Here is a 23806-nt window from a genome sequence, read left to right as displayed (position 1 = left end):
TATTCAGCGCCTCGTTGCGGAGAATCAGATTCAGTCGTCCCTCCTGATCAAGCATGGTAAAATAATTGATGCCTTGAAATAGTTCTTGGCATCTCAGGGGGAGATGAGCTGTAAGGGTGACGAGCTGAGGACAAAAAAGAGCAACGATCGAGACGATGATCCCAATGCATCGAAAGGTGCAGGTGGAGAGTTGCCAAGAACTGAACAAGCTCTTGGGACTTCCACATCTCAGGGGGAGTCAACGAGTGCAGCTGGCGGTTCAGGGGGTGATGATGTGGTGGTTGTGGATGCTGAGGAGGTGTTAGATGATGTTATAGGTGATGAGGATGTGTTATCGTTGGAGGAGATAGAGAAGATAGGGGCTGAGATCGTGATTGATAGTGAAGTGGAAGAAGGAGAGATTGTGGAGGACAACGTTGAACATGAAATTCCAACGGTTGAAAAGTCAGATTTGGGTCAAGATACGGGATGTGATGAGACAGAATGGGAGGAGCAGCCAAGATGGAAAGAAGGCTACGCTCAGTGGTTCATAAAGACTAAGAAACCGGCGGTCCCTACTATGTTTAAGAAAAGTGACAACATCAGGGGTTATGCTGAATCAAAAAAGGGGATTATATGCTGGTTATATGATGAGCAGTTGAGGTTTTTTGTGATTAAATGGTATTTTGGGGTTCAGTATTTCAAGAGGTTGTTGAGATCGTTGAATACGTTGCCTGAGTGTGAAGTGAAGGACTTAGCCAGGTTGGGGTTGATAAACAGGAGTGATGATAACATGGCTAGGATCATTGGGAAGATAGTCTGGAAGGAAAGCATAAAGGAGAAAAAGTTCGAGCTGTTGAAACCACAGAAAGGAAAGCTCGTTGAAGACAAAGACAGAGGAATGAGAGCAGATGGCAAGCCTTGGATGATAATGAAGTATAAGCCGATCCGGTGTCTAAAAGAATTGCCGATGAAACAAATGCCCAGGGATGTGCTCAAAGATCTGAAATGGTGGTACGTTGATTGTGAAACAGCTGAAGCAGTAATGGAGGATGAAGATGAACAAGAACTGATGAGAATATATGATCCTATGCATTTAGTGAATTTGTCTCAAGCTGATCTGTAGGTGCTGAACGAGAAAAAGATATTTTACATTCCTGCTTGAAAAGAAGAAGCAAAGAAATATCAAAGAGTAGTTTCAGTTTGTGTACGAGAAGGCGTTCATGCTTGAAGATGGAAGATACAAGATTTTTGGGATTACGAGACACGTGTTTGAAGATAGAGATATGAAGCTACTGCCAAGGGGGAGTCTGTTGGTACATGATGTCAGTAGTTCAGTATCTAGTGTATGTAATCGAGTTAGTAGGTTTTGTATTTAGAATTAAGCGAAGTTGTCTCACAAGTTCGCCTGATATGGGCGAACTTGTTGAACAAGCGAAGTTAGTGACAACTTCGCATAAACATGTTAGGCGAAGTTGTCGAATGTTATATAGGTTGAGGTTACGGCTAGTTTGAGGGGGTTGTTCAGCTTTGTGTAATCGGTGATTGATATATCACGTGTTATCAGTTGCAATACAACGTGTTCTTTGTTTATTGTAACGTGTGTTTGATTGTGTTTAACGTGTTTCGTCTTCTACGCTCGTATCGTCTTACGTAGGGATTCCGCACCTACGTAGAACGAGATATTCCGTGTAGATCCGGCTGGGAACCTACAGAATAGCAGTTTCTGTTAATAGAATGGATATTGAAACACTTCAAGGATTCTTAGAAAGAACTTTAATAAATAGTGCTTTAAGATATTGGCAAAATTTACCTTTAGATATAAAGAGAACAATATTTGAACAAGATGAAACAATAGCAAACATAATAACAAGAGCAGTGGAAGCCTTTAGGTTAGAATTTTGTGGAGAAGGAAATATTATAAAAGACCCAGCAACTATCGAAAAATACTCAACAGCCTTAATAAGATTACAATTATGTGACATATGTGAAATAGATAGATATATTTGTGTATTTCAAGATTATTATTACCATATATATAATCAAGTACCGGATATGAATAGTTATTTAGCATTATTTTTTGCAAAAATACCAGACCCTTGGGGACAAAGATTAATAAAAACTTATAATCCAGGAACAGCTGATACGTTAGGAAAAAGAATAACTCATGTTAGAGATAAATTAAGTGAATGGTGAGGAGATGCTATATTAACTAAATTAAGCAAGGGATTAAAAAGAAAAATATCTTTATGTTGTAGTAGTCCAAAAATGCCTTTAATGATTGGATGTGATAGTTCATATTATTATGGAAAGATAAAAAGAAAATATAAGAAAAGAACTCATTTTAGAAAAAGATATTTTAAAAAGCGTAAAACAAAATACCATAAGAGAAAGGGATATAAGAAGACGTTTAAGCCTACTTATAAAAGAAAACGAGGTCCTAAGGAATGTAAATGTTATTTCTGTCATGAAAAAGGTCATTATGCAAATGAATGTCCAAAAAAGTTTAAAAAGAATCTTAAAATATTTGAAATAGACGAGGATATAGGAAAAATGATCGAATAAGGAGATTTTATACCAATAAATGATTTTCAAGAAATAGACTCTGATAAAAGTATATTTATTTTAACTGAAACAGAATATACGTCATCTGAAGATGAATAGATTGGATACAGCCTCTAGCAGTAAAATAAATAATAACATAATCGATTGTCAAAATGAACAATTAGGAGAATATAAACAAGAAATTTTAATAGATAAGAAAAAGCTTAAGCAAATACAACATGAAAATTTTCGTTATCAAACTATTCAGGATTTAAATTGAATACTTTACAAAGATTAGGAATAAGACCTAGAGATCATCATTTATATTATGGATTAAACATTCAAGAAAGGGCTCTAGATATTAATATAACATCCAATAAAGTTATGATACCTTTATTATCTAAAAAGGATATTCAAGAAAAAATACAAAAGGTAAGACCAGAAATAAGAAATACTTTAGGATGGGTTCACGTTGGAGCCATCCAAATAATAATAAAATCCACATTTAAAGAAGGTATAGATACTCCTATAGAATTAGCAATCATGGACAATAGGATCCAAAATAGAGACGAAGCGTGTCTTGGAATATTAAGAGGAAATTTACAATATGGAAAACTTAAATTTAATATTTATCCAAGAATTTCCTATCATATTCAAGACAAGGATTTTGATAAAACGTTAAGTTTATTACAAGATTTTAAAAGAAAAGATTTCTTTAAACAACAAAACAGGCCATATTCTATTACATATGCTATCTCTTATGCAATATCGAATACTCATCATTCCGATTGTTTTAGTATAAAAGACACAATAGATTTTCCTTTTTTATTTAATGATGTGTGTCAGATACAAACGCCTACCTTACCTAAAATAGAAGAAATAGATTCAAGACCATTAAGTCTTGATTTACAAGATAAACCGTTATTATTATCTAATAATGTTTCTTCTAGATTATCATTTTCTAATAAAAGTGTAATTAGTCACCCTTTAATAAGAGATACAAATTCTAATAGATTCTCTGACATAATTAAAGCAAAAGAAGATACTATAAAAAATTACAAAATACAAGGAGAATACTTTAATGGAAATAAATATTCTCATGTAAACATTTTAATAGATACAGGTGCAAATGGAAACTATATAAATTTCAAACTTTGTAAGAATTTACAAAAATATCCATTAGACGAACCTCACCAGTATACTAATTTTAATGGTGAACTACATGAGATTAATGAAGCTGTGGAAACTATAAAATTTGGAGATGAAAAAATTCCATTAAGATTACTAATAAGTAATGAGGATGAAAACGACACATTAAAAATTATGTTAGGATTGACATTTTTAGAAAATGTTAAACCATATCAGATAACCTCCTACGGGTTAAAAATAACACGATATGATAAACTAATATATATACCAAAATGACAAGCCCTAGAAGTATTTATATTCCAATAGGAATCACTTATAAAGATTATAAAGCCGAGTATTTTGCAGCTTACATAGATAGTGTAAGGCTACTTATTGCTGAAGGAGCCAGAGAGGAGTTACCTAAGGCTATTGTTGAAACCTGGTTGAGTCTTTTTACTAGGTTATTCCAGACCAAACCTAAGGCTATCCATGAGAATATTTATTTCCATTAAAGTATTCTCCTTGTATTTTGTAATATTTTATAGTATCTTCTTTTGCTTTAATTATGTCAGAGAATCTATTAGAATTTGTATCTCTTATTAAAGGGTGACTAATTACACTTTTATTAGAAAATGATAATCTAGAAGAAACATTATTAGATAATAATAACGGTTTATCTTGTAAATCAAGACTTAATGGTCTTGAATCTATTTCTTCTATTTTAGGTAAGGTAGGCGTTTGTATCTGACACACATCATTAAATAAAAAAGGAAAATCTATTGTGTCTTTTACACTAAAACAATCGGAATGATGAGTATTCGATATTGCATAAGAGATAGCATATGTAATAGAATATGACCTGTTTTGTTGTTTAAAGAAATCTTTTCTTTTAAAATCTTGTAATAAACTTAACGTTTTATCAAAATCCTTGTCTTGAATATGATAGGAAATTCTTGGATAAATATTAAATTTAAGTTTTCCATATTGTAAATTTCCTCTTAATATTCCAAGACACGCTTCGTCTCTATTTTGGATCCTATTGTCCATGATTGCTAATTCTATAGGAGTATCTATACCTTCTTTAAATGTGGATTTTATTATTATTTGGATGGCTCCAACGTGAACCCATCCTAAAGTATTTCTTATCTCTGGTCTTACCTTTTGTATTTTTTCTTGAATATCCTTTTTAGATAATAAAGGTATCATAACTTTATTGGATGTTATATTAATATCTAGAGCCCTTTCTTGAATGTTTAATCCATAATATAAATGATGATCTCTAGGTCTTATTCCTAATCTTTGTAAAGTATTCAATTTAAATCCTGAATAGTTTGATAACGAAAAATTTTCATGTTGTATTTGCTTAAGCTTTTTCTTATCTATTAAAATTTCTTGTTTATATTCTCCTCATTGTTCATTTTGACAATCGATTATGTTATTATTTATTTTACTACTAGAGGCTGTATCCAATCTATTCATCTTCAGATGACGTATATTCTGTTTCAGTTAAAATAAATCTACTTTCATCAGTCTATTTCTTGAAAATCATTTATTGGTATAAAATCTCCTTATTCGATCATTTTTCCTATATCCTCGTCTATTTTAAATATTTTAAGATTCTTTTTAAACTTTTTTGGACATTCATTTGCATAACGACCTTTTTCATGACAGAAATAACATTTACATTCCTTAGGACCTCGTTTTCTTTTATAAGTAGGCTTAAACGTCTTCTTATATCCCTTTCTCTTATAGTATTTTGTTTTACGCTTTTTAAAATATCTTTTTCTAAAATGAGTTCTTTTCTTATATTTTCTTTTTATCTTTCCATAATAATATGAACTATCACATCCAATCATTAAAGGAATTTTTGGACTACTACAACATAAAGATATTTTTCTTTTTAATCCCTTGCTTAATTTAGCTAATATAGCATCTCCGCACCATTCACTTAATTTATCTCTAACATGGTTATTCTTTTTCCTAACGTATCAGCTGTTCCTGGATTATAAGTTTTTATTAATCTTTGTCCCCAAGGGTCTGGTATTTTTGCAAAAAATAATGCTAAATAACTATTCATATCCGGTACTTGATTATATATATGGTAATAATAATCTTGAAATACACAAATATATCTATCTATTTCACATATGTTACATAATTGTAATCTTATTAAGGCTGTTGAGTATTTTTCGATAGTTGCTGGGTCTTTTATAATATTTCCTTATCCACAAAATTCTAACCTAAAGGCTTCCACTGCTCTTGTTATTATGTTTGCTATTATTTCATCTTGTTCAAATATTGTTCTCTTTATATCTAAAGGTAAATTTTGCCAATATCTTAAAGCACTATTTATTAAAGTTCTTTCTAAGAATCCTTGAAGTGTTTCAATATCCATTCTATTAACAGAAACTGATATTCTTAAAGCTGTTTCCCATTTATCCATTGCTTCTTCCGTATTTTTTATACAATCTACGTCTAAATATATTCCAAAGGGATTAATCGGTTCATTTTTCATATTCTGGTATGGTTTATAATTATCTTCATTTTTTATTGTTGATTTTACAGCAGCATATCCTTGTGCTGACCACGGGTTTCATCTCTTATTGGAATTTTAGGATTTGTACTTGAGCTTGTTTGTTCAGTATCATTAATATTAAAGTTTTCCTCATTAGCCTTTATATTTATAAAATTATCATTTAATTCCATATCCCCTATCTTTGTTATTAAATTTTCTATTTCAGGAGATACGTAAACTTCGCTTTCAGAGTCGTCTGAGCTCATTTCTAATTTCTTTTATATTCTTTAGGAATTTTCATATTTTGTAAAAGTTGAACTAAAGGTTCCTGAAATCTATTTGGGGTTATTTTGTTTTTTCTATTTGGGAACGCTGCTTCTAATAAATCTATAATCGTATCTAATTTAAAAATTATTTTATCTCCATAAAATATAATTGTTTTTTGTAATTCTATCATATCTCTATCTATTTTTAAAGAGTTTTCTGTTTCTTTTAGTTTATTAAAACTATTATTTTCCATTACGGTGAAGGGTATTGCCAATCAGTATCATCATAATAGTATTCGGAATTAGTGAATTCATATCCACTAAAATTAAAGTCTTCATCTGAAATATAATCTTCATCAAAATCATAATCTGAATTAAAAGTTTGACTAATTTCTTCTGTTTGCATTATAAAAGTATTATTTATAAAATTAAAATCTAAGTATATTAAGTTATTAAAATCGTATTCATGTATATTAAATTCATCGGCTAGAGCCCCCGCAAAAGAAATTTGCGTGGCTCTGATACCAATTTCAATGATCACCTCTTTTGTATATTTTCTTCAAAATATATATCAACTATTTTCACTTTAACCTCAAACAACCATACTTATCTCTATCTCCATCCTCTCCATCCCAAACTTCATCTTCATAATGATTTGCTTGGAACATTTCTTATTTTGTTTGATTGTTGAGTCTGGCGATAACAAATTGATGCAGGGAAGCCATAGGTTGAATTGATTGGATAAGTTTTTAAATAGACCCTCATATTTTCTTTGTTATTTTTTTAGTTCTCAAACTACATATAGAAAACAATACACAAAAATGTTGTAACAAAGATCACGTAATTATTTTCTTGATTTTTACATATGCAACATTCTTGATTTATGTTATTAATTTATATATGTTATTTTTTGTTTTATGTTATTTTTTAACCAAAAATTTACGTCTAAATTAAATAATTTAAACATATATTAAATACTTTATGCTATATAAATTATGTTAAATATGTAAATTAACATATATTGTTAAACTTTTAATTATGCAAATTATATTAAATATATAAGTTAGCATAAATTTTTAAACTTTAAAATATGTAAAATTTATTAGAATATGTAAATTATGTTAATTAACATAAAATTTAAATATGTAAATTATATTAACATAAAATTTTAAACTTTTAAATATGTAAGTTATGTTAAATATTTAAAAGTTAACATAAATTTTAAAACTTTAAATTATGTTAAATATGTATATTAACATGTTTTTTAAAATTTAACATATGTATATTGTATTAAATATGTAAATTATGTTAAATATGTTACATTATTTAAAATATGTTAAATATGTAAATATGTTGCATTATTTAAAATTTGTAAATTGTGTTAAATATATTACATTATTTAAAATATATAAATTACATATTTAACTTAAATTGTTACATTATTTAAAATATGTAAATATGCTACATTATTTAAAATATGTAAGTTATGTTAAGTATGTAAATTAACATAATTGTTAAACTTTAAAATATATAAGTTTTATTAAAATATGTAACTTACGTTAAATATGTAAAATAACATACTTTTTAAACTTTAAAATATATATAAATTACGTTTAATACGTAAACTAACATATTTGAAAATATGTATTTAAATAAACAAATACCTTTAAAATATATATGGATAATAAACGTTCAATATGATAAATAATTAGTTTTTCAGTTAAAATGAGCAAAAGATAATAAAAGTGGTTCTTATATTCAATCAATTAAAATGCCAATTAACGAAACTTCAAACGAACAACAAAAAAGGAATTGAATGCTAATTAAGTTGAAATTTAAAACAAATGTTAGTTTTAGTTTTAAGCGTAAAAAGGGCGGAAATCAATGCTAATTAAGCTTGAGTATAAAAAATTATAAAACGAAATACACTGCCAAAAAAGAGAATTGCATGCTAATTATAGAAATTACAAAAATTGTTAAAAGGTTTGACCACATTTGTACAAACTCAATGCATCAATCTCGTTAGAGGAGAGATGGTGTAAATATCCTTTGTCCAAACTACCCTTCTGTGTACCAATAATGATTATTAAATTGCTTTTATCTATAAAAAAATGCACTTTAAATTTCAACCTTATATCAAGTAGAATCAAAGGCTATTATAGAGTTTAAAAGAGTTTCTTCAACTCATGGGTTTTTAATATAACCATATCCTATATATATATATATAGGCGTGCGCGCGTGTGAAATTTATCTTGTCATCATACAACCGTTTCAGTGATCTATTTTTTGCACTCGTTGTCCTGTTTGAGATGAAACATCATTTCAGCTAAAACAACGATCCAAATTATCCCGTTTAAGATAAAACACAGTTTGAATTGACCCGTTTGTATCCAATTCAAATTGACCCGTTTAAAATATAATGCAATCTTAATTGACCTATTTGTAATAAATCACAATCTGTTGTGTTTCAAATGAAACACAATACAAATAGAACCTTTTTGAGATAAAAGGTAATCCAAACTAACCCATTTAGTTATTGCTATATAGCACAAACTATATGATATAAAAATTTAAATTTAAATTTAAATAGAATGAAGGCTTACACTGTATGTCTTTTAGGCATTCCTCCTCAAGAAATCATTATACTTCAAAAAAAAAAAAAATTAGGAGTCTAATTAACACACATTCTGCTATTATGTTATTGTCTATTCATAAACAAATTAACAAATATGACCATCCTTCTAAATTTTATAGTACCTCGAGAACATCAAATTAAAACTTGAAAGAAGAGTGCAACAACTGAAATAAAGTCTGACTGATCCATTTAGGGAATGTAAAATAAGAGGTCTTTTCTTCTTGATCAAGCTAAAGCACCCACCAAAAAGAGATAATAATAAATGGTAAAAAAAAAAGAGAGAGTGAACCAACAAACATGTATCGAATAACATAACAACATGCCATGAAATATAGCATGAAACCCATTCCATTTCACACGGTCATTAAGAAAGATAAAACAAAAGAAAATGATTTGTGGCTAAGATCTGTATAATAGATCGATATGGCGACAACAACGGTTGCAAGTGAAGACCCGCGCACTTGCCATCCGCCAATCTGCCACGCCAACCAACCAACGATCTTTACTTCAGTCATCATAGTGTCTCGTAATGCCAAAGAGCAGCAGAACAATCGTATTTATGAGTAATTCCAAAATAAAACCTCACACCAATTGTATTTGACCAGATTTGATAAAACCAAATCCAAATAGTATGCATTGCATGTGTTTTTTCAAACTTGTTTCATTAAGAATTCCAATTTATTTGTACTGCTTCTCTAAGAAATATAATCGAACAATTGGTATGCATCTGTTAACATAGAGAAGTAATTGATGTATGATCGCAAAAATCAATCAGCAAAGTATCGACACAACTCAAATCTACATATTATTTCTAGAATCTGAATAAGCAAAGTATCGACACAACTCAAATCTACATATGCTAATTCTTATAGGTAAACACAAAAAAAGGCAGATTACCAATAACCCTAGCAGACCACGGCCCTCACCACACCACCACCGCCAAAGGTCCAGAAATCGAGGGGAGAGCAAGTAACAGTAGAAGACGGTGGAACATAATTAGGGAGACGATGGTAACCCGACCACGGCAACAATACAAAAAATTCGTCCCCACCGTAAACAACCGCCATCGTCTGCCACAACACCAGCGCCGTAAACAATGGCCATCAACTGCGATAACCATCGCCAACACCACACAACCGCCGCTAAGAGTCTGGAAATCGAACCCGGCAACAGTGGGTGATGTAAAAACGGTGGAAAGGCTACATCACAGTGGTGGCAAGAGATGGTGGAAAAAGGATATGGTTTTCTCCACCATATGATCTGAAACCAGATAAGCCATAGTCTAGACCTGAAATGAACACGTACCAGCACTTAGGGGACACTTGGCCATAACTAGATATTGGAAAATGATGTCACCAATGTACTCACATTAGAAGCTTAAAGTACAACTTCTATCGCAACAATTCTCCCAAAATTGTAATATTATAAATGATGCGGCTATACAAGCAATCAAATTCAGTTGTGAGAATGCAATATCAATCTTTTTAAAACAAAATTGGCAATCCTTTTTTGTTGTTTGAATGAAAAGTAAATAATGAAAATATTTATATGCTTTATATTCGGCAATTATATATATTATATATATAGGCTAAGTATAAAGGGAATAAGAAATGTAAATATAAATATAATTTTTTCTCTCACTTGAAAACATATATAAAAATTAGTAAAAAATGTTAAAAAATAGCAAAATATTTTTTTTGATGTTTCGACATTTTGTATTAAATGTTACAACTTATATTACATATAACAAAAAAAAAGATGTTACATAGGTTTTCACAACTCAATAGGTTTTCATTTTAACCTTACCCTATATACATACATACATATATATATATATATATATATATATTGCAAATTGTTACGTTTAGTTTATGAAAAAAGTAAAGAAAAGAAAAACAGCTATAGATAACAAAATAGTATCTATTATATTTGTTAAAACTTCCCACAAAAGCAAAGTATAGGTGAAAAATGATACCCAGAAGATCTTTATTTTAGAATTGAGTTATTCTACAAATGGTAACAAAAATAATATGATGTCATAATTTATTGTAATGTGTTAAGTGAGGACCAAATAAGGAAGGATATAAAAGGAAAAACACATATTTTCTTTAGTCACATATCAATTCCTTTATCATTTTAAACCGTCTATATCTTTTTCGTTCGACATTTTTTTAAAAAGAAAGAAAAAGAAAAGTTCACCATAATAACGAGCGTTTTTTTATCTTTAAAATGAGTATGACTTTGTTTTGTAAAATTTAAAAAAATTATGTCTTTGTGTCTTTATGTTTGTTATTATATCTTATGTTTATCATTGTGTCTATCTATTTATCATTGTATATTTATGCTTATCATTATGGTTTTTTTTTTCAAAAGTGATAAAATCTAACAATTGTAATAGTAAAATAACACCGATGTGTAATTATAATATGTAAATATAATGATAAAATAACAACTATATTTAATACATAAAAGTATAAAACATAATGATTAATGCATATTGCATAATAACATAAAACATAAAACACAATATTGAATATATATTTCTGAAATGTAAAACACAATGGTAATTACATAATACACAATGACCAGAACAAAGTATACAATGAACGTAATACACAATGACTAAAACAAAATGATGAGTTGAATGACACAATAACGAACAAGAGACAAAATGATGAGCATAAAGACACAACGACAAACAAAAGATGCAATGACGTACGTTTTGTTTTAAATTTTATCTTTAATATATGTGACGCTTGAGAAACACAATGACCATAACCTATAACATAATATAGAAAACTTAATTGAAAAAACACAATGACAAACCAATAACATAAAACCCATTAATTTTTTTTTAATTTTTATAAATTAATATGGTACTCATATTAAAAATAAAAAAAACATTTGTTATTATCGTGATTTAAAAAAAATTGTAGTATGAAAAAGTTTGAACGTTTTAAAATGATGAAGGAATTGGCATGTGCAATGCATGTGGAGAGAAAAAGTCAACAATATGGATTATTTCATATATGTCATTTCCATCATTTTTTATTCTCAGATTAATCACAACCATTCAAATCTAAAATTAATTGACTAGATTACTTTTTACGCTTACAATTTTTTGTTTACTTTGCATTTTAACCTAACCCTAACCCCAGCCCCTTTATTTTAGTAACAATTAATTTATGTTTCACTTATTAAAATAAGTCTACAATTTTTAATATTAACTGCAAATTTCACTGGCATATGATATTAACAAAATACCAAGTGCTACCATCCTCATGTATCATCTAACCATAAGTTTAATATGATGAAGATAAACATGCCTTTCTAATCCCATTAAGTGCTTGTTGTCTTGCAATCATATCTAAGATTGCATCTTTTAATTTATTCAAATAAATCAGATTCCACAAACTGTTCACGTTCTTTTTTAATCAACAGATTGAAGTGAACAACATTTTACAAATTTGTGTTATTATATTGCATTTCATTCATACAATATTAAATATAACATTTAATTACAAATTATAAGTATAAAGTGTACTAAATTAATACAAAGACGTAAAAACATATTTACACATTTCTAACAATAAATCAAGAATATATGAATGTGTCATTTAACGATCTCTTTTACAATTAGCAGACTTGTTGCAAAACATGCTAGGTAATAGGAAACCCTAAGAAGAGATATCAGATTTGTTGTGTATTGCAAGATATTAGATAATCCGTATAAAAAAAGGTTGTTAATAATCTGCTTCTGTGTTAATAATGGGCGGCTTGTGAAGCATGGATTAAGACGGCTTGTGAAGCATGGATTAAAAACAGTCCAACCAGATCATAGCTAGTTCGGTCAAAAAAGGTTCGGGCCAAAATGATTATTGAAAGTTTTGGTTTTCAACGATCAGTGATGTATTAGAACCATTGAGCCAAATTCGTCTACAACAACCTAAAGACTCATGTGCCAAAACAACATGAAAGCCAATCCTTGGTTTACAACACGATTTTCATGGGTTTTCTTCCCATTACTCTTCTTTAACAAATCCTCAACCTTTTTAGGTTTGGGCTCGGGTTTGGATTCTTTGAAGAACACAGACCCGAACTTACAACCCAAAGCCTCCCGGTGCTGACCGGACATAGATAAGGCTACTAGTTTCCTCAGAGCCTTTTGAACGTACACCGTTCACAAACCTCTTGGAGACACTATGTTTTGACATTTTTTGAAAGTGATCGACAAAGGGTTTTAACTGTGACGGGGTGCACTAAAAAAATGATCCGTCTCCAAAATGTGCAATCAATATTCGACCATTGTGTTTTAATCTTGATGTGCCAGACGGGTCGTATATCTGACCCAAAACTGTGATCTTCTTCCTAATTTTCTGCTAATTTTCTACTATTATCTTCCCGGTTTTCAGCATTTTCCTCATCAAAGATCTCACTTCCATTTTCATTATTGTTCTGTTTCTCCACAAATAAAATTCAGTATTAAAAGAACTAAAAAAGTTGAGGTTAAAATGTTCTACTCAATTAGTTTGACAGGCACACACTCAGTTCTAACCGTACATATATTTCCAACGTACACAATCCACATTTTATTTTGAGACAATTCAGCTAGTAGGATAAAGATGGCAAGGCAGACGAGGCTGCGCTAAGGCAAACAACGGCTGAAGAAACACTAAGTGACCCGGGGCAGATTATAGATAATCTGGGGGTTAAGTAATGTTTCCCACAAGGACGAGGTCTGGCAGAGAAGGTTGTTCTTCAGGGGACCTGCAAAACAAACACCGTAAGCTCGTCACTGAGAGGGGGGGTTCCTCCTTGTGACCACCCTCCGGCGTGAGAATCAGACTAGGTTGCTCTGAATATAAGTGTATATTAAGAGATTGCTAGATAAGATTGAGATATCAGATGATGTCCTTACCATTCCAAAGTGTTGGAGTATTTATAGCCGAAGGTAGGTTTCCTAGAAGGTACAGCCGGCTGAATAGTATTCCTGTTCCACCAACAGTGGACTACGCACAGGCCATGCTGGTTGGTGGATAGGCTACGGCCAACAGTAAAGGTCGGCTGTACACTGTTCCTTTACTGCCGGCTACGCACTGTTCCACCAACTGTAAGCTGCGCGCGTCCCATCGTAAGGGTTGGTGAGTAGGCAGCGGCTAATAGTGACAAACAGTACTAGAGGGTGCTCCTCCTCGTATTGTTGTCGGTGAGCTGTCACCCTGTGATTGGTTCATGGGCTGCTCTGGTCAAATTGTCTGTTCCGCCCATACCTTAGTAGGTATAGTACGAAAGACCTTCCAAAAGCATACGGACTGGCTCATTTAGGCGGGAGTATTCCCGCCTTGCTCATTCCTTCATGTGACTACTGAAGTAGCGAATGCCTTGTGCGTGTAGCCTTGCTGTTAGTGCGGGTAGCCTTTCCTGATGGCTTGTATCCGCAGCTGCGGGAACAGGCGGGGTACTTCACCATTGGGAGGCTTTCCCTGCGGGTACAGCTGGCGTACTGCGCGTAAGGTTCTCTGAGCATGGTGGGTCCTGCTGGAGCAGTTGGTCATTGCGCAGACGTCCCTATTCAAGGTGAGTCTTGCGGGTCCAACTGGGCTCTGCTGGGACCTACCTCTTCAACGGCTTATCCATTGCTAAATCATGCAGATTCTCCTTGAGGTCAACATGTGGTTCATTAGGTGGCGACTCCCAGGTGAACCCTTGTACAAGCCTGGCTAGAAGCATTGTGGTCATGGTTGAGCCCAATGACACTGCCGGGCACCCACGCCGGCCAGTGCCAAACGAAAACATGCGGAGGTTGTGGTCGGATAACACCACTTCTTTATCACCGTTCATGTGACGGTCTGGATTGAAAGTCAGTGGCTCATCCCAGACCTCAGGATTCCTTCCTAGCCCGAGTCGACTCACTATTACATGACTACCCTTAGGTATGAAGTATCCTGCAACATTAGAGTCTGCGGTTGTAACATGTGGGACGTTGAAAGCCGCAACAGGGTGTAACCTGAATGCCTCCTTCACACAGGATTTAATATAATTGAGGCTAGGTAGATCGGATTCTTGAACTAATCTATCCTTTCCGACAACAAAATCTAGCTCATGGACAGCTTTTTCGAATATCCTTGGCTTGTTTATCATTTCCGCCATTGCCCATTCGATATTATTTGAAACATTATCGAAACCTGCTAGCATCATATCCTGTATTACACCAAGACTAATCAATTACACAATACAAAGTTGATATCTTCCAAGCCAAAATATAAAAGTTCTTCTTAATCTTACAAGGATTTGGGCTTTTATTTCATCTGCGCTTAGTGGAGTGTTTTTAAGGGTGATCAAAACATCAAGCAAGTCGTCTTGTTGGGTCCTAACACCGTCTTTCCATTGCCGAATCCTTTCATCAATCAGCGGATCTTGATACTTTCTTGCCATAAGAATAGCATTCCTTATGGTCTTCTCATTCCCATCAAAATCAGTTATCCATCTCAACCACGGGAAGTAATCCGTCACACAAAATGCGTTAAGATAAACAAGAATTGTCCAAAGTGAATCGGCGTGTTCAATTTCTTCCTTCCCAGGTCCTCCATCTTCTCTCCCTTCACCAAAATACCTTCTCCCCAACAAGAGCTTCCTTACCATGTTGGTGGTGTATTGTTGCGCAATAATCCTAACATTCACGACGCCCCCAGTGACCCCATGATTGGTCTTGCATTGATTATTGATGTACCTAAAATAAGTGGACGTTTGGATGCGGAAATTAGCAATCAAGCCAAGATAAATCAATGTTTTAAAAACCGGTTTTTTACTTGTATCAGATTTGGCTAAAAAATGGTACAACCGATTTAACCGGGTTAAGCCGGGGGTTTAACCGGGGTAAATATTTGTCTTGTTATTTAATATAAATACAACTTCAACTTAAAAAATAATCAAAATTACGTGATTTCATAATAAAAAAATGTCAAAAATTTAATCCAATAAAAAATCTAATTCAGAAGTGCTCGATTTGAAAAAAAAAAAAAAAGAACATCCAAAATCTCAACAAATATGCATAATTTTTATTAAAATAATAAAATGAAGAGTCATAAACCATTATTAAACATCACGTACACATGCAAAATTATAAGACCATAAAGGCCGAATGGGAATCGTCTTTACTCATTTCAATTATAATCACTAGATTAAAAGAATATTTTTTAAATATGGGCCATAAATTGTAAAAAGTCTCTTGGGCTAAAACCGGTTTAATGGTTTAAACCGATATTTTAGATATACCGGCCGGTTCGAAGTTTTAGTAAACCGTCCAAAAATATTGGGCTTAAAATACCGAGCCTTGTACAAAATCCGGTTTAACCGGTTCAACCGGCCGGTTTGAACCGGTTTTTAAAACATCGAGATAAATAGTTAAAACTAAAATTCATTAAAGTGTTTTGTCTTTTTATAAAAAAATTGAGAATCAAACTCTTCTGCCCAAATTAGCAAGTTAATTAAAGTTGGTTTTGGTCTGTTTGCCCATTTTAGGCAAGTCTATAGAATGGTCCAACCCTATTTAATATGCACATAAATACCTCAGCGTATTTTCATCTTCTTCGATTCTTTTATTCAGAAGCCATTATTGCCTAGCCCTGGAAAGAATCTCCCTGGATATGATTTTTCTCATCTTCTTCCAGTTCCAATGATCATTCATTGGAGCCAGAGCCGTCTCGAGGGTAAGCTAAATAAGGCAATGGCTTTAGGCCTCCAGTTTTATAGGGCCTCCAATTTAAATAGAAATTACGTATTATGAGATTTCGAAAGCAAAGTCCTTTTAGAATTAGTAACTCATTGATAAGCCACAAGCTAAGAAGGATTGTTTAATATCCATTATCACTGCATATCATCCGTATTCTATAATTTCGTAAACACTCTAGCACTATACGCATAAAGAAAAGAATAGAAAAAGGTCTCAACATTTTAGTTAGTTTTAGGCCACCAAGAACGTTGAGCCGGTCCTGATTGGAGCAAGAACGGTGTCTAAGTAGCCACCACTAGTCAGACAACTTGACATGGATCACTCACAGCTATGACATGAACTTTTCCTAGACGAACACATAGGATTTTGGTGTTCATTTCATCCATCATCCTATGAATCCATCGAAACGTGGGCTTGTTTTGAAGCATGCTGATTAAGCTAACTATCTAAGGCAAACGTGTTGGCCTTGGACTCTGGAGGAAGCGGGGGTCGGTGTTTGGAACGGTGAACTTGCCGAGCAAGAAGGAGAACAAGTGGCAGATAAACAAGAGAGAAAGAAAATGATCATCGTGAGATTTGGAAACAAGTTTTTGTTTTTTTATTTTTTATTTTTTACAAAAAAGTACAAATTTATATTTGCTTTTCTCAGGTTGTTTACTGTTTCCATTGCACTTTGCAGTGCATCTTTTTTATTAGATTTTAAGGCTGAGGGGTGTGGGGCGCAATCCTGGGCGCGAGAGCCCCTCCGCTCGCGCCTCGGGGCGCTAACCCCACACCACCGGGGCGCGAGCCGGGGCGCGAGCGGGGCGCGAGCGCGGAAATCCAGGCAGGCGTGAGTGTGATCGCGGGAGAAGAGAGAGAAAGAGCCGTTGAGCTCGAGAGAAAGAGCCGTTGAAGCTCAATATTTTTTTAAAAAAAAACCTTAAAACCCTTATATAATATCCCAAACTCCTATATAATACCCCATTTCATCTATAAAATACCCCATTTCACCAATATCAATCACCACAACTTCAAAATAAAACCCAAAATCAACCCATCTTCCCAATTTTTTTTAAAAAAATAATGTCGTTGTACTCGTCTGATTCCGACTCCTCCGAAGAGGATGATTTGCTTCTTCATGTAGGGGGAGTTTTGACCGCAACCGTGGTCGATCTCTTGCAAAATCAAGCCCATCAACCTCGACTCCCGAGGGTTAGAGCACCACCTCGTGATCGTGATCGATCGGGTGCTAACGATACTTTGTTTAGGCATTATTTTAGCCCTCAACCGGTATATGAGGAGTCGGATTTTCGAACTCGTTTCCGAATGAGCAGACAATTGTTCATGCGTATAGCAAGTGATTTAGAGGCACGGTATCCCTTTTTTCAACAAAGGGAGGATGCTAGGAGTCTCCCCGGTTTTACCCCTCTTCAAAAATGCACGGCTGCTATCCGTCAATTAGCGTACGGCGTCTCGTCGGACGCTTTGGATGAGTATTTACAGATGTCGAAATAACGACCTTAATGTTATCGATCAGTCAAATTTGATCAACGACCTTATCGACGGGGTTGAACCACCTCAATCTTTTGTTGCAAATGGAGAACTCTTCAAGTACGGGTACTATCTGGTCGATGGTATTTACAACGAATGGGCTTTGTTAGTTCAAGCTTTTACAGATCCAATCGCCGACAAACGGAAGTATTTCACGAAGAAGCAAGAGTCTGCTAGAAAAGATATTGAAAGAGCTTTTGGAGCTATAAAAAAACAATATTATGTTCTGGCGAACCCGATACGTTATTGGACTCGGGAGAGGATAACGGACGTCGTCTACACGTGTCTGATCCTACACAACATGACGTTAGAAGACGAGGGCAAAGCTATCTGCCAAAACTACCAAGGTGACATTCCGCCACAACCGTCCACAATCAGTGATCAACAAAAACTTCATAACATAGCAAATATCAAGAGCCGTGAGATACACGGGGATCTTCGACATGAGTTGGTTGAACATTTGTGGGCGAGGCGACCCGATGATCTTGTATTAGATTAGTGTTATTATTAAGTATTATTGTTTGTTTAATTTTTAGTATGTTTTTTTTTTGTAATTTGAATTTTAAAAAAAATGTGTGTTTTTTTAAATAATTTATGAGTTTTTTTAATAATACGTTTTTTTAATACATTTATAAAAAAATAAAAAAAAAATCCGCTGGAGCCCCTCCACACTAGGGCCAGGGCTCCAGCGGGGGCTCCAACACCCCCCTTATCCAGTTTCTCTCTCTGCCACACGTCACAATATTATTGGCTGGAGCCCCCAGTCGCGCCCCCGTTAGAGCCCCCACACCCTTCAGCCTAATTCGTGTAATATTTTGATGGTTATTAGGGGTACTATTAACTGTCGGCCAATAAGTAACACGTGATGAAAAAGAAAATTGACAGATCGGAGATATAAATCCAAGAATTCTTGCCTTTCAAAAAATCTTTGTTATTTATTTATGGGAAATTCTCAAAATAAATATTTATGAAAATAAATTTTTAATTTTAGGTATAATTTTTAAAAAATTTCAGAAATATATATTATAAACTAGTCATGACGAGTAGTTTATAGAACCAATTAAAACTTGTTGCGTGTCCTTAAACTAACCGTAACGAGCATATGCACTAATCATTTGCTCGTCACGACTAAATAAGTTTAATGCCTCGTAATCAACGCACACGAGTAATTCATAAGCCCTTTAGTCACGACGAGTAGATTATAAGGTTAAACTAGTCGCAACAAGTTAAGTACTAATAAACTACTTGTGTAGAGAATGTAAACCGGATAAACTAGTCGAGAGGATTCGAGATCTCGAGTTAAAAGAGGAGAGCGCAAGACGGAAACCTAGTCGAGCACCATCGTCGAGGACGAAGGTGATGAAGGAGAGGAGAATTTGTTTGACCGTCACTCGCCTTGGTTCTACGAACCAACCTATCTAGAGAGTGTATAGAAAGATGGACCAAAATTTGTTGAAGACGGGATGCATAACGGGCTCTTAATGGAGTATTTGTGAAACTGTAGATAAAGAAGCTTCCGAAGTTATGGGTGAGTACATTGAAACTTTAAATTTCATATTGGAAAGGATGGCGTCATGCTATCCATTCATGAAAATAAAGTTCACGTGGGACATAAAAACGTATGCTATCATGGGTGGGCCTCACATTATTGAACTAAAGCCACGTACCAATGAATATAATTTGAATATGATAATTAGTGTGCCATCCACAATTGTTACTATTTCAACGCAGTCTCTATGATTTGATGGAAATAGACAAATAGTTGTGCCAATAGAAGATAATCACCGGACCACAAAGAAGGTCAAAGGAGTGGATGGTCATAATGAAAATTTTGGTTCATTTTCCCCGTCACACGGGCCTGTCTCCAGCGCATAAGGAAATCTAAAGTGCATGGAAACAGAATTGGCTAATTACAATAATTGAAGCAAAAGATAAGGAGGTTGGAGGAGGCACTATTGCAATAATTGAAGCAAAAGGATAGGATCAAATGGGCTATGTATAGAGAAGTAACTTTTAGCGCTTTTCTTTGAGTTCATAAAAAATAAACTTGAGAAGGAAGAATCAATGGATTATCATTACATAAGAACGGATTTACAAACCAAAGGTTATTAAAAATCGAGGCTGCAAACTATTTGCTACAAAATTTGTTACAATTGGTTTCAAGAAACTATCGCCTCAATAGGGTATATCCCTTGTTAGTATGTTCTCTTCAGACAAAATAAAAGCAAAATCAAGCCCAGGCAGTGCTGCCCAGCTAAAGAATTAAACTGAATTCTATTTTTTTCTTTCCTATGCGAAAATTAAAATCTTCCGCCCAAATTAGCAAGTTAATTTGTTCACAACGGAAATTACTCAAATTAGCAAGTTAGTTTTGGTCTGTTTACCCTTTTTAGGCAAGTCTATAAAATGGTCCAACCCTATTTAAACATGCACATAAATACGTACCTGAGTATATTTCCATCTTCTTCGTTTCGTTTATTCAGAAGCCATTTATGCCTAGCCCCGGAAAGAACCTCCCTGGATATGATCTTCCTCATCTTCTTCCAATGATCACCCATTGGAGCAAGAACGGTGTCCAAGTAACCACCGCTAGTCCGATAGCTTGACATGGAATCAGGCCTTGACGAGAAGATCCGATCCGCATCTTTCAAAAACTCAACAGCGATATCTGGATCACTAACAGCTATGACATGAACTTTTCCTAGGCGAACGCAGAGGATCTTGGTGTTCATTTCGTCCATCATCCTATGAATCCATCGAAACGTGGGCTTGTTTCGAAGCATGCTGATTATGCTGCCGATGTACGGCATGGGTGTTGGGCCAGGAGGAAGTGGCGGTCGGTTTTGGGAAGTGGTGAACTTGCTGAGCAAGGAGAAGTAGATGATTGGTATGAGGAATAGAAGGAAAATGACCATTGTGAGAATTGGAAGCAAGCTTAATTTCTTACCTCAATTTAAATTTGCATTTTGTATCGTATTTATAGTTTAGTTTTAGCATGAGGGATACAAAGAAAATGATCATGGGTAAAATTGCCTTTGTTTTTCTTGTATTGTTTTTATTTGCAATGTAGTCTATTTATAGTGATGACATTGAATCTAATTTGCCAGACTTTGTTTTGTTGTCATAGCTAATTAATTATGGCTATGGTTATTCACACATCCTTGACTAATCCACACCTCCTTTAACATGGGGTTTCATACGATAATATACCCCTATACGATCGTATGTAGGATGTGTGGATAACCAAAAGGTGTATGAATAACATATCCCTTAATTATAAAATAAAAGGTAAGTGATTTGAAAATAGATACGGATGATGAGTAGCTTATCAATAATTTTGAAATGAATTTTAAGTTAGATATGGGAGGACTGACACAAAAAGGTGTGGTTTGTATAGAAACTAAAGGTATGGCCTTCACTATAAGCAACCACCTCCAGCTACATGCTACTCAATCAAATTACTGACAATAAATCATATAAATACATTTAAAATTGTTTTCTTTAAGTTATCTTTAACTTGTATTTTAGAGATACTTTAAGAGATACGTGATGTTTTGGCTCTACAAACCGTCATATCAATGTATTTATTTATCTATGTATAAAATTATTAAAAACCTCATGCTTTCTTTTACAATACCATACCTTCACAAATGTTATTAAAAATTATTAAATATCTATGTATTTAAATACGCACATATATGTGTGTGTTTGTGTGTGTGGGTGGGGTGCGGGGGGGGGGGGGGGGGGGTTCACAATTTGCCCGTACCATAGACCCTACACCCACAACTTCACTCTACAACACTAGAATATGGGTTTGTGTAGTGCCACCTCAAAGGACCACACCCACAACACCAACGTTATGGTTGCTCCTACATGTATTAAAGATATCCCATAAACAGTAAACCTTTTTTTTATTTTATATCTTATATTTGTACATGAATTTTTTTTTTTAATTGTGTTTATACAACTTTTTTTTCTTTTGTATTGAGTTTTATATGCTATATTATTATAATATTTTATTTTTATTTGCTATTGTATACTTTATTATTGTTTTTCCTATATTCACTGTTTTTATCTATATTATTATTATTATTATTTACTGTGCTTAATCACTTTTTTCTTGTGTTGGGTCTAGCGTTGAATCTTCTTTCTTTTATACCATTTCATATACATTGTTTTGGACTTCATGGTATTTCTGAAAGCAACATATATATTCTATGATATAGTTGTATGGTTTGCCTATATTCCATTATCTCCAGACTTAGGGATGGCAAAAAAAACCCGAGCCTAACGAGTATACCCGAAACAAATGGGAAAGGTACGTATACCCGAAACTCTATGGGTATGGGCCAGGTATGGGATTTAGATCTCAAATTTTTCACGGGTATGGCCCGAGTATGGGATTAGATGATACCCGGCCCGATTACCCGAAAACACATGCCCGTTTACTCAAACCCGTATACCTAAAAAATTCTTTGTATTTTGTAGGTTATGAAGTATATATATGAAAAACTATATAAAAATTATATTGATATTATTTATTTATATTAACGCTTATATATATGGAGTGTATTATATTTTAATTTGTTATAATTGAAGTATAAATAAAAAAATATAAAAGAATTATAATGTTAAAAAATGTACATGAAAATCCCAACGGGTATACACGATTCCTACGGGTATGCCCGATAACCGACGGGCAATTACTCGACGGGTAATGGGCCGGTAGGGGACACAGTTTTACAAACGAGTATGGGCATGGATTATGAATGCCCGGCCGGCTGCCATCCCTATCCAGACCCACCCTACTAATAATCGTGCTATTTATGAGATGTTTAGTGGGTATAATTAATTAATAATTTTGTTTTTTCTTAATTATCTTCTTTTTTTTCATGAAAGCCATATATAAAAAAAGAATTATATGCCTTGACTTTTTTATAATATGACTTAAAAAAAATATATTATTTTAGTTTATATCGAATTCGTAATTTTATTTTATTTTTAAACTGGGTTTTATCTAAATGATTTTGTTATTTATCTACTAAAAATACCGATGCAACACCTATATCCTGTGAGATAGTTGTAGGGTTTACCTACATTTCACCATCTCCAGACCCATCCTACTAATAGTCTTGCTATTGATGAGATGTTTAGTGGGTATGGTTTATTGATAATTGTGTGTTTTCTAAATTATCTTCCTTTTCTCATGAAAGTGATATAAAAAAAGAATTTTATATCTTGGCTGTTTTTAGAATACAACTTTAAAAAATATATTATTTTTTGTTTATATCTAATTCATAATTTTATTTTATTTTTAAATTGGGGTTTTTCTAAATAATTTTGTTATTTATTTACCAAAAATACCGATGCAACATCTATATCCTGTGAGATAGTTGTACGGTTTGCCTACATTATACTATCTACTAATAGTCTTGCTATTGATGAGATGTTTAGTGAGTATGATTTATTGATAA

The 23806-nt window shown here is 33.3% G+C and overlaps 1 protein-coding gene across 1 annotated transcript; it reads right to left on the bottom strand.

Moving 5' to 3' along the window:
• Nucleotides 1–14680: 14680 nt before the first annotated feature.
• LOC143623536 (valine N-monooxygenase 2-like) lies at nucleotides 14681–21247 on the bottom strand. Its single transcript, XM_077094422.1, has 3 exons — nucleotides 20778–21247; nucleotides 15353–15797; nucleotides 14681–15268 (listed from the first exon to the last, which is right to left on the bottom strand). The coding sequence occupies exons 1-3, from the start codon at nucleotides 21245–21247 to the stop codon at nucleotides 14681–14683; spliced, it is 1503 nt and encodes a 500-aa protein (XP_076950537.1).
• Between the last annotated feature and the right edge of the window lie 2559 nt (nucleotides 21248–23806).

This window comes from Bidens hawaiensis, unplaced genomic scaffold, assembly GCF_021521415.1.
Source record: "Bidens hawaiensis isolate Kalapana, Puna unplaced genomic scaffold, B.hawaiensis_p1.1 tig00003488_1, whole genome shotgun sequence".
In the NCBI taxonomy this organism is placed as follows: domain Eukaryota; kingdom Viridiplantae; phylum Streptophyta; class Magnoliopsida; order Asterales; family Asteraceae; genus Bidens; species Bidens hawaiensis.
This window is presented reverse-complemented; position numbering and strand designations above follow the sequence as displayed.

Excerpts from the sequence above, each read along its gene's own strand:
- LOC143623536 (XM_077094422.1), bottom strand. The coding sequence starts at position 21,247 with ATGGTCATTTTCCTTCTATTCCTCATACCAATCATCTACTTCTCCTTG. Across the intron at positions 15,798-20,777 it reads GAAGATGGAAATATACTCAG|GTACATCAATAATCAATGCA; the intron begins GTACGTATTTAT and ends CACTTATTTTAG. Across the intron at positions 15,269-15,352 it reads AAATAAAAGCCCAAATCCTT|GATATGATGCTAGCAGGTTT; the intron begins GTAAGATTAAGA and ends GGTGTAATACAG.